General features: G+C 54.5%; 3 protein-coding genes across 3 annotated transcripts; all 3 read right to left on the bottom strand.

The window, feature by feature from the left end:
* Positions 1–804: 804 nt before the first annotated feature.
* RING1 (ring finger protein 1) lies at positions 805–4,975 on the bottom strand. The gene is made up of 7 exons (XM_004673367.2): positions 4,833–4,975; positions 4,578–4,712; positions 3,654–3,814; positions 3,351–3,566; positions 1,979–2,368; positions 1,524–1,797; positions 805–1,218 (listed from the first exon to the last, which is right to left on the bottom strand). The coding sequence occupies exons 2-7, from the start codon at positions 4,653–4,655 to the stop codon at positions 1,117–1,119; spliced, it is 1,221 nt and encodes a 406-aa protein (XP_004673424.1). The 5' UTR covers positions 4,656–4,712; positions 4,833–4,975; the 3' UTR covers positions 805–1,116.
* A 1,679-nt stretch (positions 4,976–6,654) lies between these two features.
* On the bottom strand, positions 6,655–9,122 carry HSD17B8 (hydroxysteroid (17-beta) dehydrogenase 8). Its single transcript, XM_004673366.2, has 9 exons — positions 9,064–9,122; positions 8,662–8,879; positions 8,446–8,562; positions 8,246–8,338; positions 8,060–8,145; positions 7,864–7,948; positions 7,291–7,333; positions 6,981–7,055; positions 6,655–6,838 (listed from the first exon to the last, which is right to left on the bottom strand). The coding sequence occupies exons 1-9, from the start codon at positions 9,107–9,109 to the stop codon at positions 6,822–6,824; spliced, it is 780 nt and encodes a 259-aa protein (XP_004673423.1). The 5' UTR covers positions 9,110–9,122; the 3' UTR covers positions 6,655–6,821.
* A 210-nt stretch (positions 9,123–9,332) lies between these two features.
* On the bottom strand, positions 9,333–12,729 carry SLC39A7 (solute carrier family 39 (zinc transporter), member 7). Its single transcript, XM_004673365.2, has 8 exons — positions 12,641–12,729; positions 11,964–12,342; positions 11,707–11,875; positions 11,503–11,559; positions 11,213–11,371; positions 10,961–11,101; positions 10,572–10,768; positions 9,333–10,180 (listed from the first exon to the last, which is right to left on the bottom strand). The coding sequence occupies exons 2-8, from the start codon at positions 12,336–12,338 to the stop codon at positions 9,908–9,910; spliced, it is 1,371 nt and encodes a 456-aa protein (XP_004673422.1). The 5' UTR covers positions 12,339–12,342; positions 12,641–12,729; the 3' UTR covers positions 9,333–9,907.
* Between the last annotated feature and the right edge of the window lie 60 nt (positions 12,730–12,789).

The raw sequence follows: 12,789 nt of genomic DNA, 5'->3' as shown, positions 1-12,789 counted from the left end.
TGAACCGACACACCGAACTGAATTAGCCTCAGGACCTTGGGGCGGATGGGGTAGGGCGAGCTGGGCAACAGGAAACAGGAAGTGAGGGGCTGAGAGGTTGGAGCAGGGAGACTAGCATTGGTGTCTCCAGGAAAGGGATGCCTCCTCCCCGCCCCACGCTTCAGTCCAGCGCCTGGCCCCCAGTTCCAGACTGGGGCCCAAACTGTGGAATCCGAGGCTAGAAGGCAGGGACAGCTTTACTTGATGTCCCACCCCTCTTCTTTCAACAGCTGCCTGGACAGGTACAAACTATCTTGTGGGGTCACCCACCCTCCATAAAGCCCTGGGCTCTCAAGAGGCATTAGCTCCCACGCTCGCTCCTGGGAACTGTCATCCTGCTACGTCCTCTCCTCGGGTTGTGCCCCCCTCTACCCCAACCCAGTTTCTTTCCAGCTACAGAAAACAAACACTCCATGAGGAGGAATTAACCCTGGCTCTGTCTATCCTTATAACGTGCTGCTTTCTGAACCACATTCCTGATTCCTGGTAGTGAAGATCTGGGTTTCAGGTTGAGCTATTCAGGTTTTGAAATCTGTTCTCACCCATCAGTCTGCACTTCATCCTATCTCTTCTAGATCCTTCTCTCTGTTTACAATATATTTGCTGATTTGCAGGTTCAGAAAAATGGGATTTACAAACTGAGTAACCTTTGGCATTTCCTCACTTCCAAGGCTGATTCTAAATGGTTTCTAGGCTTCCCTCCCCAATCTTTTAATTTTTTTCCTTTTAGTATACCCCTGATGAACAGAGACACAGAACTGCAGATTTCAAAGAGGAAAAAAAGCAAGTTTGTTGTTTGTAGGAGGGCATGAAGGGGACGGTTCTTCACCTTCCCCAACATCTTCTCTAGATGGAGCTGGGAGGCAATAGAAAAGGCAGTAGATGGGGGTGCACGCCCCACTCTGTACAATATAGAAGAATCTGATATAGATACTTTGTATAAAAGCCATTTGTCCATTTATGTCCTCTTGCTGGCTGGCTGGGTTGGGGGGCACTGGGGAACAAAGAAGCTGGAGTAGTGGGCCAGGTCACAGGAACACCTCATGGTCCCCATCCTCTGGCTGTCCCCTTGTGGGGTCACTTTGGATCCTTGGTGGGAGCATAGCAGAGTTCCAATGGCCGGGACACCTTCCAGAACTTCTCATTCACCAGCTCCAGAGTCAGTGAGCCATTCAGTGTCTATAGAGGGGGAAGAATGGAGAGGTGGAAGAAGAGGACAGAAAAGTTGGAGAAGATGACAAAGTAAACAAAGAGAGGTGAAATGTGACAAAGGGAGAAGGGAAGAAACAAACAGTAAAAGACATGGAGTTTGAAAAGTAGGAACATATACAGTGGTAGGAGAGGAAAAAGGACCAAGAAAGGAGATGGGATATGCAGAGGGAAAAGAAGGTTGGTGGTTAGGCGGTCAGGACCCTAGGTTCTCTGTGTCCCCAGACAAGCTCCCCCCAGACAAGCCTCCCCACAGCACCTTCAGGAGCTCTCACCGTGAAAGCTCCGCCCCCAGGGGCAATGTAGATGGTGTACTGCTTTTCGCTGACACCTTCCAGACTGGGCAAAGCAGGCTCCTCAGGACCGTCACCTCCTCCAGCACCTCCACCCTCCCCACCACCCCCATCAGGTCCCCCAGCTTCAGAGGCACCCCCTCCAGGCCCTCCTGGCTCTCCAGCCTCTTGCTGCTGCCTCCGTTCAAGGGCAATGCGCAGGGCCAGGTATTTGGAGAGATGGTCCACCGTGGCATTCCCAGTTGTCTTCACGTATCTGGAGTAGGAAAGAGGGTGGGTTTAGAGCAAAGGGAGCCTCAATGGGAGAAGGGAAGTAGGGGACTTTCCAAAAGGGCCTCTGGTTTGGGTTTCTTTCTGGGTTTGGGCAAAGCCCACTTCTGTGGAAGTCTATGTGGTCTTTGTTTTCTCAGTGGTCTGGGGACAGACAGGACTCTCACCTAGTCTGGCAGTATTCTCCCTTCTCCACGAGCAGGGGGTGGGGCCGGAACACGAGCTCAATTTCTCCACCTGGCTCTGGGGGGCTGGGGGCCCCAGGAGGGCTTGGGGGGCCCAGGGTCCCCCCTCCCAGAGTCCCACCCCTGTCACCAGAGTCTTCAGAACCAGCACCACCACCCACCCCGCCAGTGCCACCTCCCCCTGTCCCTACACTGCTCCCCCCTGCACCCCCAGGACGGGGTCGCTTGGGAGCAGGGCCCGGGGCAGAGTCAGGGGCAGAATCTGAGCTCACATCCTCTCCATCCCCCTCTCCCTCCCCAGGCTCTCCTTCCCCCCCACTCATCGTGGTGGTCTGATCTGACCCGGGCATCGGCCGCCTCACACGCTGGGCCCTGTAGAAGAAAATGGTTAAAGTTAGAAAGCACCAAGGATAAGGGGTTTAGACTTTAAACTTCAGAGGCTAAGAGATGAGGGAAATCTTAATGATCACACCTAACATTGATTAAACACTAACTGTGTGCCAAGTACACTGCTAAATGTTTTGCGCTGATTGGCACACATAACACAACTCCTAGGAACAGCTAATTACATTCTTCTTTACGATGGAAAAACTGAGGTTTAGAGAAATTAAATTACTTGTTTGAGATCACTGTCCCTCACCTCTCAAAAGTATGACATAAGAGCCAGTAGCATAGGTTTGTAGGAAGGCAGACTCTTAGGCTCAATTCTAGACCAACTGAATCACAATGTGCGTTTGTAACACTGTCCTTTCAATATGCATACATATTAAAGACTGAGCTATGCTGGCCTGGGACGTGATTTAATTCCCAGAGGTGTGATTCTAGAGCTTATGCTAAAAATGACTCAACTAGTCTAACTCTGAGAAATTTAAAAGGTGAGTTGTTTTCTTAAGAATAACAGTGCAGGCCCTCCCTGGTGGCGCAGCGGGTTAAAGCACAGCACAAAGAAGCTTAAGTTTGTTCCTCATGAGTTCGATCCCCTCCTGCCCCGGAGATGATACACATGGCACGGCAGACCTCTCCTGACCCGCCCGCTGCTCCCCTCAGCAGTGTACTTCGTCGATCTGCCTGTTCTGCTCCCCACTCTGTCTCTGGTGAAGCCTCTCACCCTCCGCCATCTCTGGCCTATACCCCAGTTCTGTATGAATAAATAAATAAATCTTTAAAAAAAAAAAAAAAGGAATAACAGTGCCAGCTGCAGAAGCTGCAATTCACATGCCAGATCTGCCAATGAGGCTGGGGTGAGCGCCTAGGATGGGGAGGTAAACAGCTGGCTGCCAGTTAAGACAGCACCAAGAGTCTGATCCACAGATCTGTCCATGGGTTCTGCTGCTGCCTCTGCGCCCGCCCGAACCTGTGCATGGCCTGCATGCGCAGCCCCTCCTCAATGCTGGAGCTCAGCGCCTGCTGGTTGTGCAGGCGGCTGAGGCGGATGAGCACCCGATCTTGGTGGGCCTCATATTCTTCTCGGCTGGGGTAGATCTTAGAGATCAGGGCGTCGAAATTGGGATCTGGCCGCAGAGACCGCTTGGATACCAGCTTCTTGCGGCAGGTAGGACACTCCTTGTTCCTGTGGTGAGAGAGAGGTGTCCCTGAGCAGTCAGTCACTGAGGCTCAACTGTATGGCCTTCATCCCATCTCAAGCATCCCTTGTTACCCGCTTCTCAGGGCGGTGACAATGCAGTCGGAGCAGAATCGATGGAGGCACTCCTTGGTGGTCATTGTGTTCTTCAGCATGTCCAAGCAGATGGGACACATGAGTTCTGAATGCAGCGAGCGAGGAGAAACAGCAATCTCTGTGCCATCCATGATGGCTTCCTGGAAGCACCAGTGAGTGAAAAAGTGGTGGTAGGTTGCTATGGGGTGTGTGGGGAGGACTGGGGAGGGGTTTCAGAAACAAGTGGTCCATGAAGTGGGAGTTTGGGGAAATACTCCCAAACTGGGTATTCCATGTTGGCCACTTGGGGAAGATAGGAATTCTGAGAGAGGGGCGGTTAACGACTTGGAGAGAATGGAAAACAGGATGGATTAGTGTCCAGTGAGGGTGGAAGATTTCCAATAGGAGGATCTGTGGTATTGTGATAGATGTGGAGGTAGGGGAGGCACAGACAAGTGATTTAGGGAACTAATTCAACAGAATTTCTTAAAGTGTGGGCCAGGTACTATGTCTATCAGCACCCACTAGGATGCCTGTTCAAAACACAGATTCCCGGACTTCCCTTTACTGTGTCACATTAAGTGTGTGTGCGGGGGGGGGACTTGGAAACTCGATTTTAAAGTAAGTTCCCCATGTGAGTCTTATATTCACTGACCTGTGATACTGAGCTGAGAAAAGAAGGCAGTTTCTATTTACTATCTTTCAAACGAGATAGAAATTCTTGCTCTACCTCCCTGGCATGGCTGTTTTGAAGTAGATATGAAAGGTTAAGGTGATTCAAGGGTAGGGGGAAGGGAGTCTGTGAATTCGGGCAGGAGTGGCAGAATGGGACAGTAAATGGCAGAAAGGGCTGTGAGATGGTGGTCTGTGGATTTGAAGGGTTTGTGGACACCGCGTAAGCTGTGAAGGGAAGCTCCCTGTCACCTGCGGGGTCCGGTGCAGCTCATACAGACTCAGTTCCCACGTTTTGCTGGCATTCTGGGCATTCGCCGGCGTCGTCATGGTGACCGGGCACAGACCCCCCCCACCAGGGCTCCACAGCCGTGGAGGAGAGGTAGGCTGGGGGGAGAGGGGAAGGGGAAGGAGAGGGAGGGTATTTAGGGGGGCCGCCCCTCGCGCAGACCCCGCCCCCCCGGCACCCCTCTCAGCCCCCGCCCCCGCGCCAGCGCAGCCCCTTACCAGGCTCTGGCCGTCCGCGCTCCCGCGGTCGCGATGCCTCTCTCCGGGCCCAGATGCCCCGGCTGAGCTCGCTCGGTCGGCAGCCGCAGCTCAGACCGCTGCAGCTCCCGCCGCCGCCACCGCCATGGCCCGGGCGCTGGGGCCCTACGTCACTTCCGCCTGCCCCTCCACTCCACTCCCCCCGCCAGCGGAGACGTCACCCGCCACTCGCGGCGCGGGTGGGACGCGACGTGGACGCCCGGTTTCCCCCGCCCTCGGGACGCGCCCGTCCCCCGAGAGGAGCCGGCGTCCCCAGAGTCCCGTGCCACGTGGGGGCCGCGGTCTCCGCCCCCGACTCGGCACCGTCGCGTCGCGCCGCGTTACTGGGCCGCCGTTCCCGGCCGGTAGCCCCCACCCGGGGCCTCTGCCCCGGAGGGCGGGGCCTGGGATCACTCGGACCCCCGAGGGCACCCTGCATGGGAAAAGGGCCACCTCCCCCACTCTAGGTCCCCTAGCAACTCTGAGGAACAGCTTCCCCCGCCCCCCAACACAACTTGTTCGGGAACCCCAGGCCGGATTCAGGGGGGTAGGAGAGGGGAACGCTGCCAGGGATCCATTGCCGCTTCACTTCTCCAGTCCTGTGAACGCAACTAAGTCCCGGTGCACCCGAGATTCCCCCTCCACCCTGGGGACGTACGCCACCCTCCGCTCTGGCTCTCCCTTGACCCTCCGACCCGCTCTCCCCTCGAGGTTTGGAGGCAGCGGCTCGGGACGTCCAGACTCAACTCTCGGCCGGAGCCATAGACTCGAGAATTGCGTTTGGACAATCAAGAGCCACGGCCCGGGGCGGGGGAGGGAGCGCACGGGAGGAACGGGGGAATGGAGACACCACGCGGAAACAGGGACACACACAAGATGGGGCCCCTATTGGGGAGGGGGTGAGCGCATGTGGAGGGGGGCACAGGGAACGAATGTCTGGAGTGAGGAGCGGGCAACAGCGTTCTCCAGGACTTTGCAGTAAAGGAAGGAGACAGGGAGGAAGAGAAGAGGAAGGGGCAGAGCGATCCCCATTGAGGGCAGAAGATGAGAGGGGTGGGGTGGGGGGCAGAGACCCTGATGGGCATGCTGTCTCCTCCAGCTTGAGCTGGGGTTCCGGGACTTGGGCTGTAGCTGCCAGGGGTGGCCTGTTTCTGGAGCAAGGCAGCAGTGGGTCCCCTCGCCCCCTCCACCAGGTCCCCCCTACTTCCCTGTCCTCTCCTTCAGTCCGTGGCCAGTCCTTATGTGGGCTCCAGAGTCGATTAGCGCAGACCCCCTCCCCTTCCTCCTCCTCCTCCCAGCCCCCTCCCTTCTGCTCTCCTCCAGCCCCTTTCATCGGCTGGCCCATTCCCCTAATCCTGGCCCCCTCCTCTAATCCCCCCCATCCGACCCCTGGCCGGCTGCAGCTATTGTAAGGTGGAGAGAAAGGGGAGGGGGAATTCAGAAAAAGGGGAGGGGTGGGGGAGGGCCACCTGTTCCAAGACCCCCTCCCAAGGCCAGACAGGACACCGGGATGGGGCCATGAACAAATCACTTTTGAGGACCATAAGGACTCAGGGAGTTGGGGGGGAGGGGACTGGGGCTGTGGGGCCTGAAGAAGGGGGTGGGGCAGAGACCCCCTCCCTTCAAAAAGACCCAGAGTGTCACGCATACACAGTGTCACACACTCTCTTCTCTCACACCCGGCGGCTAGGGTTGCCCTGGGAGACCAGGCAGTGAAAGGGAACAATCCTCAGGGAAAGGGAAAGGAGGGGGAAGTGGGGAAGGGTCTGAGGGGCTTGGACACAAGAACTGGAGATGGCAGGGAAGAGGATTTGGAATTTATTAGGGTCACAAGCACCCCTGCCTCCTGAATTCAGCATTCCTAAGTCATACACTGCAGTCCCTTTTGTTGCCTGGGAATTTAGAATCCTCATCCACAGGAGGTCCAGCGGAGTGGTGGGGGAGTGAGCACAATCCTGGGTCCTGAGGCAATTACATGCAAAGACCTCCTGGAAAGGGCACAAACAATTGGATAGATGCAGAGGAGGAGACACCTGGGTGGGGAGTGCTCACTTTGGTACAACTTCTGCCCTTCCCTCAGTGGCTCCAGTGGGTCCCACTTCTCTGCCCTCTCTCACAATGGCCTCATACCAGTGACTTCCACTGAGGCCCCGGTGATGTATCCACTGTCTTCAGATGCCAAGAATGCAACTACATCTGCCACATCTATAGGAATGATAGGGAGAGGATACCATCTTTTTTACTTCATGGACCCAAAGAAGCTGTCATCTACCACCAGGAACACCCCTCCTCTGAAACACAGATACCCAACACCAATCCTAGTAAGACCCTCTGACACCCACCACCAATCCTAGTGAGACCCTCTGAGATACCAAAAACATTGGAATCTCTTCATTCAGACCCTCTCTCCAGGGCCTCCTTGCCATTCAGGCTTGCTCACCCTTAGGGTCTCCCATATGTCCCATGGGGATCATTCCAGTCACCTGTAAGGAAACATTCACGTGCGTGAAAATTTCTCTTATGGATATTTTTTTTGAGACTGAGTGACCAGTTTTTTCTTTTATTTTCATTTCTGGTACACTTAATGAATACCTACTAGGTATGGTGCCTGGCTAGGCACCATGCTGGGAATGACCAGAGGTCAGGTCTCTGCATTCTGCTGTCTTCCATCCATAGTTTCCTATCACTTTTTTTAAAAAGATTTATTTATGCATATCAAAGCTGGGATATAGGCAAGAGGGGTGTGTGTGTGCGTGTGTGTGTGTGTGTGTGAGAGAGAGAGAGAGAGAGAGAGAGAGAGAGAGTTCACCAGAGACAGAGTGGAGAACAGAACAGGCATATCCACTGAAATACACTGCTGAGGGGAGCAGCGGGTGAGGCAGGAGAAGTCTGCTCTGTCATGTGGGTCACCTCCCTGGCTGGCTGGGGATTGAACTCTTGCTGCGGTGGCTGGTGATTGCTTCATAGTGCTCTTTAATCCTTCACCACTAGGGAAGCCCTCACCCCTTCCTACCTTGTCCAGCACCTTCTGTGGCATTTTCTGGGTCATTGGTGTTGTAATGAACCCTGGGAGGACAGAGTTACAGCGGATTCCATGTCTGTGGAAGGACAGTGGCTGTTGACTCTGGGGAGGTCTGAACACTGACCTTTGCCACTCTCTTTACACATGGTTCTGCAAAGCTCCCAGCACCCCCAAGTGTCAGACCAACCGTCCAAGCTCTCGGGCTGCAGTCTGGGTCAGCCCAATCACACCAGCCTTGGATGCTGCATAGTTGGTCTGTCCCATGTTCCCGACCTATGGGTGATTCAGATTCAGGATGAGTCAGGCGTTCCAAGGAGGGACTTTCCTCTGCGCACTTGGCTGGGCGGCTGACTTGATCCCAAATCAAACTGACCTTGCCCACAATGCTACTGATGTTGATGATGGAGCCATGACAACCATTGGCCACCAGGGCCTGGGCTGCAGCCTGAGTGACTAGAAAGATGCCCTAAGGGAAAGAGAGTAACAAGGCAAAAAGAATCAGCTGGGCCGATTATCCTCCAGTTCTCTGTCAGGGGTAGAGGGGCCAGAAGCCACAGGTTCAGGGGTCACCACCTTGAGATTGACAGCTATGACTTTGTCCCAGTCATCTTCAGACATGTGGAGCAGAAATTCATCCCTTGTGATGCCCGCACAGGACACGACAACAGATGGTGGGCGAGAAAAGCAGTCCTGTGGGCGGGGAAGTCACACGCCAATAAACCACGAAGAGTTAGGGCAGTGGAGGCAACCTTAGCGTTTTAAAGGGCAGCAGAGGTTATCTCCGTTCACCTGCACTTGTTCAAGCAGGTGCCTAGCAGCCCCTGCCTCAGACACGTCAGCCTGGAAGGCAGCATGGGCCACGCCAGGCCCCCCTTTCTCGCTCTGTGGACCACCCAACAGCCGCACAGTCTCTCGTGCCGCTGCCTCGTCCAGGTCGCATGCGGCCACTGCGGCTCCCTCTCTGGCCAGGCGCACACAGACTGCTCGGCCGATACCGCTACCCGCACCTGAGGTGGGAAAGAACGCTCAGAGCCGAACTGCGGCCAGGAGGAGCAGTGGCGGTCAGAGGTCGCCATGGTGCAAAGTTAAACTGGGGCAGGAGCCGGAGATGACAGCACCTGCAAAATCCGAAAGCGCGCCCCTGACATGACTCAGGCACCCCAGCCCGCCCTAGGAGAGCACCCCTGAAACCTGTAACCAGGGACAGCGCGGAGCGGAGCCGAAGTTGGGACGCCATGGTGGGTCGTGGGTAGGCGGCTCCGCAGAACTAAGCCAATCCGAAACCAGAGGGGGCGTGGCAAGACCAGAGCCGGACCAATCGCAGCCCGGCTAGCGTGTAAAGCCACCCGTAGTTAGTAGCGCAGGCCGCCGGCGGGGGCGGGGCAGACACCGCAGCGTGGGACGTCGCTAAGGGCAGTTCAGGGTTCCCAACCTCACCCCAATAAGACAAAGACAGCACGTGGGGCGAGAAATCTAAGTTTTTATTTCCGGTCATCATCCTCCCACTCGATTCAAAAAGCAATAAAAAAATAGAAACAAAAAAACTATGCCACGAGATTAACAACTAACGCCCCCTCCCCGCCAATCACTCCCAAATCAGGACACATGATCGGTGCTTATCCCCCACTGCTATACCCCCCTCTCTGTCCATGGTTCTGGTCTTCTTGATGCTCTGTCAAGTGGGAGGAGCCTGTGTGTGACAGCTCGGTCCTTGGGGAATAGGTGGTGCAGATGACCACAGGTAGGCTGCCATCAGTCCTCTCCTATTCTTCTTCATGGCCCCATTTAGTCCCCCAAACCCAAAAACATGGTCAGCACATGCCCAACATTATGGTCCCTCTGGCCTCTCATTCTCACCTCTGAAGTCCCTTGAGTCTGGCAAACCTTGAAGGCCCTCTTGCCAAAGTCAACACTTCCCAAGAACAACTTCTTTCTTGGCAGATGTCTCTAGTCAGGGCCCTCAACATCCAGACCTCTGACCTGCAGGGCTTAGGTTAGAGGTTTGGGACAATGGTGGGGGCATTTATCTAGTCTTTCACTCAAGGTGGGCAATCAGCACCATCATGACGACTCCCCCCAGGAGGCCCATCACCTCCAGAAGTGACTGTAAAGGTGAAGCCTCCCTTAACAGCTCAGGCAACACAGATACTGTTGCTACATAGATAAAACCACCTGCAGTGAATGGCAGAACCCAGCCAGGTCCTGCACCACCTGCAACATCACTGCCCACTGCTCCTCCTTCAGCTAGGAGGGCACAGGCTGTGCCTGCCAGTGCCCCTATTGCTGTCAGAAGTTGTAGACGCATCGCCTGGTGGACAGAAAAGAGACAGACTCTTACCAATGTCTAAGGATTATCAATGATTTAGACATGGATGGTAGGGTACAAGTGTATATGGGTAAAGGGCTTGTCGTTGGAAATGATACAACAAGGGAAAAAGAGAGTTCTAAAATAGACACTTTCTGAAGAACCTTAAATATCAAAGAGATCTTTACCACACGTCTTTTGATGTACTGGGTCAGAACATGAATCTCAGTTCAAAAAATACTGAGTCATAGGACTTCCCTTTCATTTTTATGGGATCTATAGTCAGCAACAGTGTGATTTGTGTGGAACTACTGAGACACAGTCTTGGGTCTGGGGTGGGTGAACAGGGGTAAAAGGTTTAAGGCAACCATGTTTGGTACACATCATCACTAACCTGCTTTTTGCTGCAGCCAGACTGGACCAAGATGGCAAAGTCCCCAACTTCATGGGGTACTTCATGTAGCAGGACAGTCATTGTGGTCAGGATCCCTAGTCCCCGACCCCCTCGAAATGAAGCACCAATGGCCAGACCATCAGTGAAGTTGTGGGCAAGGTCAGCAGCCAGATTCAGGTACCCCGATACACGCAGGTCTGGTACAAGGAGGAGATGATTAGAGACATCCAGCACTCCTCATCCCAGCGCCAGTCAGCTATAAGCATATTCCCAGACCACTTCAGACCTAGCCCCTCCGTGTTTCTCAGACACCTGCCATTACCCACAGTGCATATTCCATGATTCACAATGATACCCCTTGCCCAGGTGTAGTGCCAGCTAACTCTCACCTGAACCTGCTTTTTCCTCTTCAGAATTCTCAGATTTGACTGGCCCATCTTTGGACCCCATGATCTCTCCTCTCCTCTTTTTTGACCCTCCTGCATCCTTTTCCTCTTCTTCTGAACTCTGTTTCTCCTTTGAAGAATGCTCTGAGGAAACAAAAGAGTTGATAAGAGATGTCCCCATATATCTTCAAAGAAATCTCCCACCTAAGAGCCATATGATGGGGCGGGCAAGGTGACTTGTATTCCTGGGCTTACCCCGTTTTCCACGAGCCTGACTTCCATGCGTGTGGCTGTGAGAATGTCCATGACTGTGTCCGTGTCCTCCTTTCACATGTCTTACAAATTTCTCCACCACAAGAAAAGCGACAATTCCACCAAGGACCCATAGTCCAACAGACAGAATGGGGCCTTGGCCTGGGAATGGAAGCATTGGGATATTAAGGGAGATGTGGATTCCACATTTCTCTGCTCTAAGCACAGAAGAATAGGGAGGAACAGGCCCTCCTCAGCATCCCAGCCCTCATTTTATTTTGCTCCTTCCTCACCACTGTGGGAGTGTCCATGTCCCTTGGGTTGCTCCAGAAGGTGGTGAGAATGAGGCTCTGGAAGAAAAAGGAGAAAAGGTCAGACATGGGCATACTGAATCCAAGTGCTGTGCATCTGGGGGAAAACTAGAGATAAACGGGAAAGAACCCTTACTCAAAGAATAAAATATATTAAGATTTGATGTACAGCAAGAGATCACTTACCCAGGGCATGAGGGATCAGGTGCAGGAAGGCATCACCGAGGAGCCCACCTGAGGCAAAACTGAGCAAGATCTGGAGCAGAGACCGGTGCCGGGGGGAGTTTGACTCCACCGGGATAAGGAAGAGGACAAAAAATGGAGCTGCAGAGATCAGCACTGTGGCCCCCAGTGCCTAGTGAATAAGAGTCAGGGTCAAGTGGTGCTGGGCTTGTCAATAATCCAGAACCAGCCCCTCTCTCCCCCATCCTTTGGGGACTCACATAGGCCCAGAGAGTGACAGTGTCCAGGTCTTGCTTGATGCCTGGAGCCCCAGACTCCCCATAGCCTCCATGGCTGTGCACATGGCTATGGCCATGGTGCAAATCCTCATGTGAATGTCCATGGTCGTGACCGTGAGTATGCCCATGCCAGATGCTCTCGTGAGTGTGGCCATGGCCATGGGCATGGCTGTGTCCATGGTGGAAATCCTCATGTGAGTGCCTGTGGCTGTGGCCGTGACCGTGGCCATGGAAGTCCTCGTGCGGGTCTTCGTGCAGCTCGCCATGACCCCCGTGTCCGGCCACTAGCAGCCCCAAGGCCGCCCAGGTCAGCAGTCCCACTGCCACCCTATGGGGTGCCCCCAGGCCTCTGGCCATCACGCTGACCAGAGGGACAGAGAAAGTGACTCCGCTTGACCCTCAACTCTATACTTAGGCAGGGTCCGCTTAACTCCGCTCACGCCCTCCGTTCACTTCTATGGGGCACGCTCCCATTCCATTCGGTTCCCACCCACATTGTTTCCAGGGCTCATTCTCCCCCTCCCGGATGTAGGGCCCCGGAATGCCGCTCTAGGCTTTGATCCTCCACTTTAGGGTCTCTCTGGGCCCTCGTCTCTATGACCCCCCAGGTGGAGAAAAAGGTCTGGAAAGGATGGTAGGGAAAAACAGGGAGTTCTCACCGGCTCCGGGATCCTCTCCTTTCCCGGTTAGGTCGGACGTGGCAGTCCCGCCTCTAACTCCCGCGAGAACAGGAAGTTCCGTTCGATCGCCGTCCCAATACCTTTACCAATATGGAGACACTCCGGTAGGGGAGAAGCGGCCTTGCCGT

This window comes from Condylura cristata, unplaced genomic scaffold, assembly GCF_000260355.1.
Source record: "Condylura cristata isolate star-nosed mole 26May11 unplaced genomic scaffold, ConCri1.0 scaffold00001, whole genome shotgun sequence".
Lineage (NCBI taxonomy): Eukaryota > Metazoa > Chordata > Mammalia > Eulipotyphla > Talpidae > Condylura > Condylura cristata.
This window is presented reverse-complemented; position numbering and strand designations above follow the sequence as displayed.

Excerpts from the sequence above, each read along its gene's own strand:
- SLC39A7 (XM_004673365.2), bottom strand. The coding sequence starts at position 12,338 with ATGGCCAGAGGCCTGGGGGCACCCCATAGGGTGGCAGTGGGACTGCTG. Across the intron at positions 11,876-11,963 it reads CTGTCACTCTCTGGGCCTAT|GCACTGGGGGCCACAGTGCT; the intron begins GTGAGTCCCCAA and ends CTTATTCACTAG. Across the intron at positions 11,102-11,212 it reads TCAGGCTCGTGGAAAACGGG|AGCATTCTTCAAAGGAGAAA; the intron begins GTAAGCCCAGGA and ends TTGTTTCCTCAG.
- RING1 (XM_004673367.2), bottom strand. The coding sequence starts at position 4,655 with ATGACGACGCCGGCGAATGCCCAGAATGCCAGCAAAACGTGGGAACTG. Across the intron at positions 2,369-3,350 it reads CGCATGCAGGCCATGCACAG|GGCCCAGCGTGTGAGGCGGC; the intron begins GTTCGGGCGGGC and ends TTTCTTCTACAG. Across the intron at positions 1,798-1,978 it reads GGAGAATACTGCCAGACTAG|ATACGTGAAGACAACTGGGA; the intron begins GTGAGAGTCCTG and ends TTCCTACTCCAG.
- HSD17B8 (XM_004673366.2), bottom strand. The coding sequence starts at position 9,109 with ATGGCGTCCCAACTTCGGCTCCGCTCCGCGCTGTCCCTGGTTACAG. Across the intron at positions 8,880-9,063 it reads CGCGCTGTCCCTGGTTACAG|GTGCGGGTAGCGGTATCGGC; the intron begins GTTTCAGGGGTG and ends TTCCCACCTCAG. Across the intron at positions 7,334-7,863 it reads CACAGAAGGTGCTGGACAAG|GTGACTGGAATGATCCCCAT; the intron begins GTAGGAAGGGGT and ends GTTTCCTTACAG.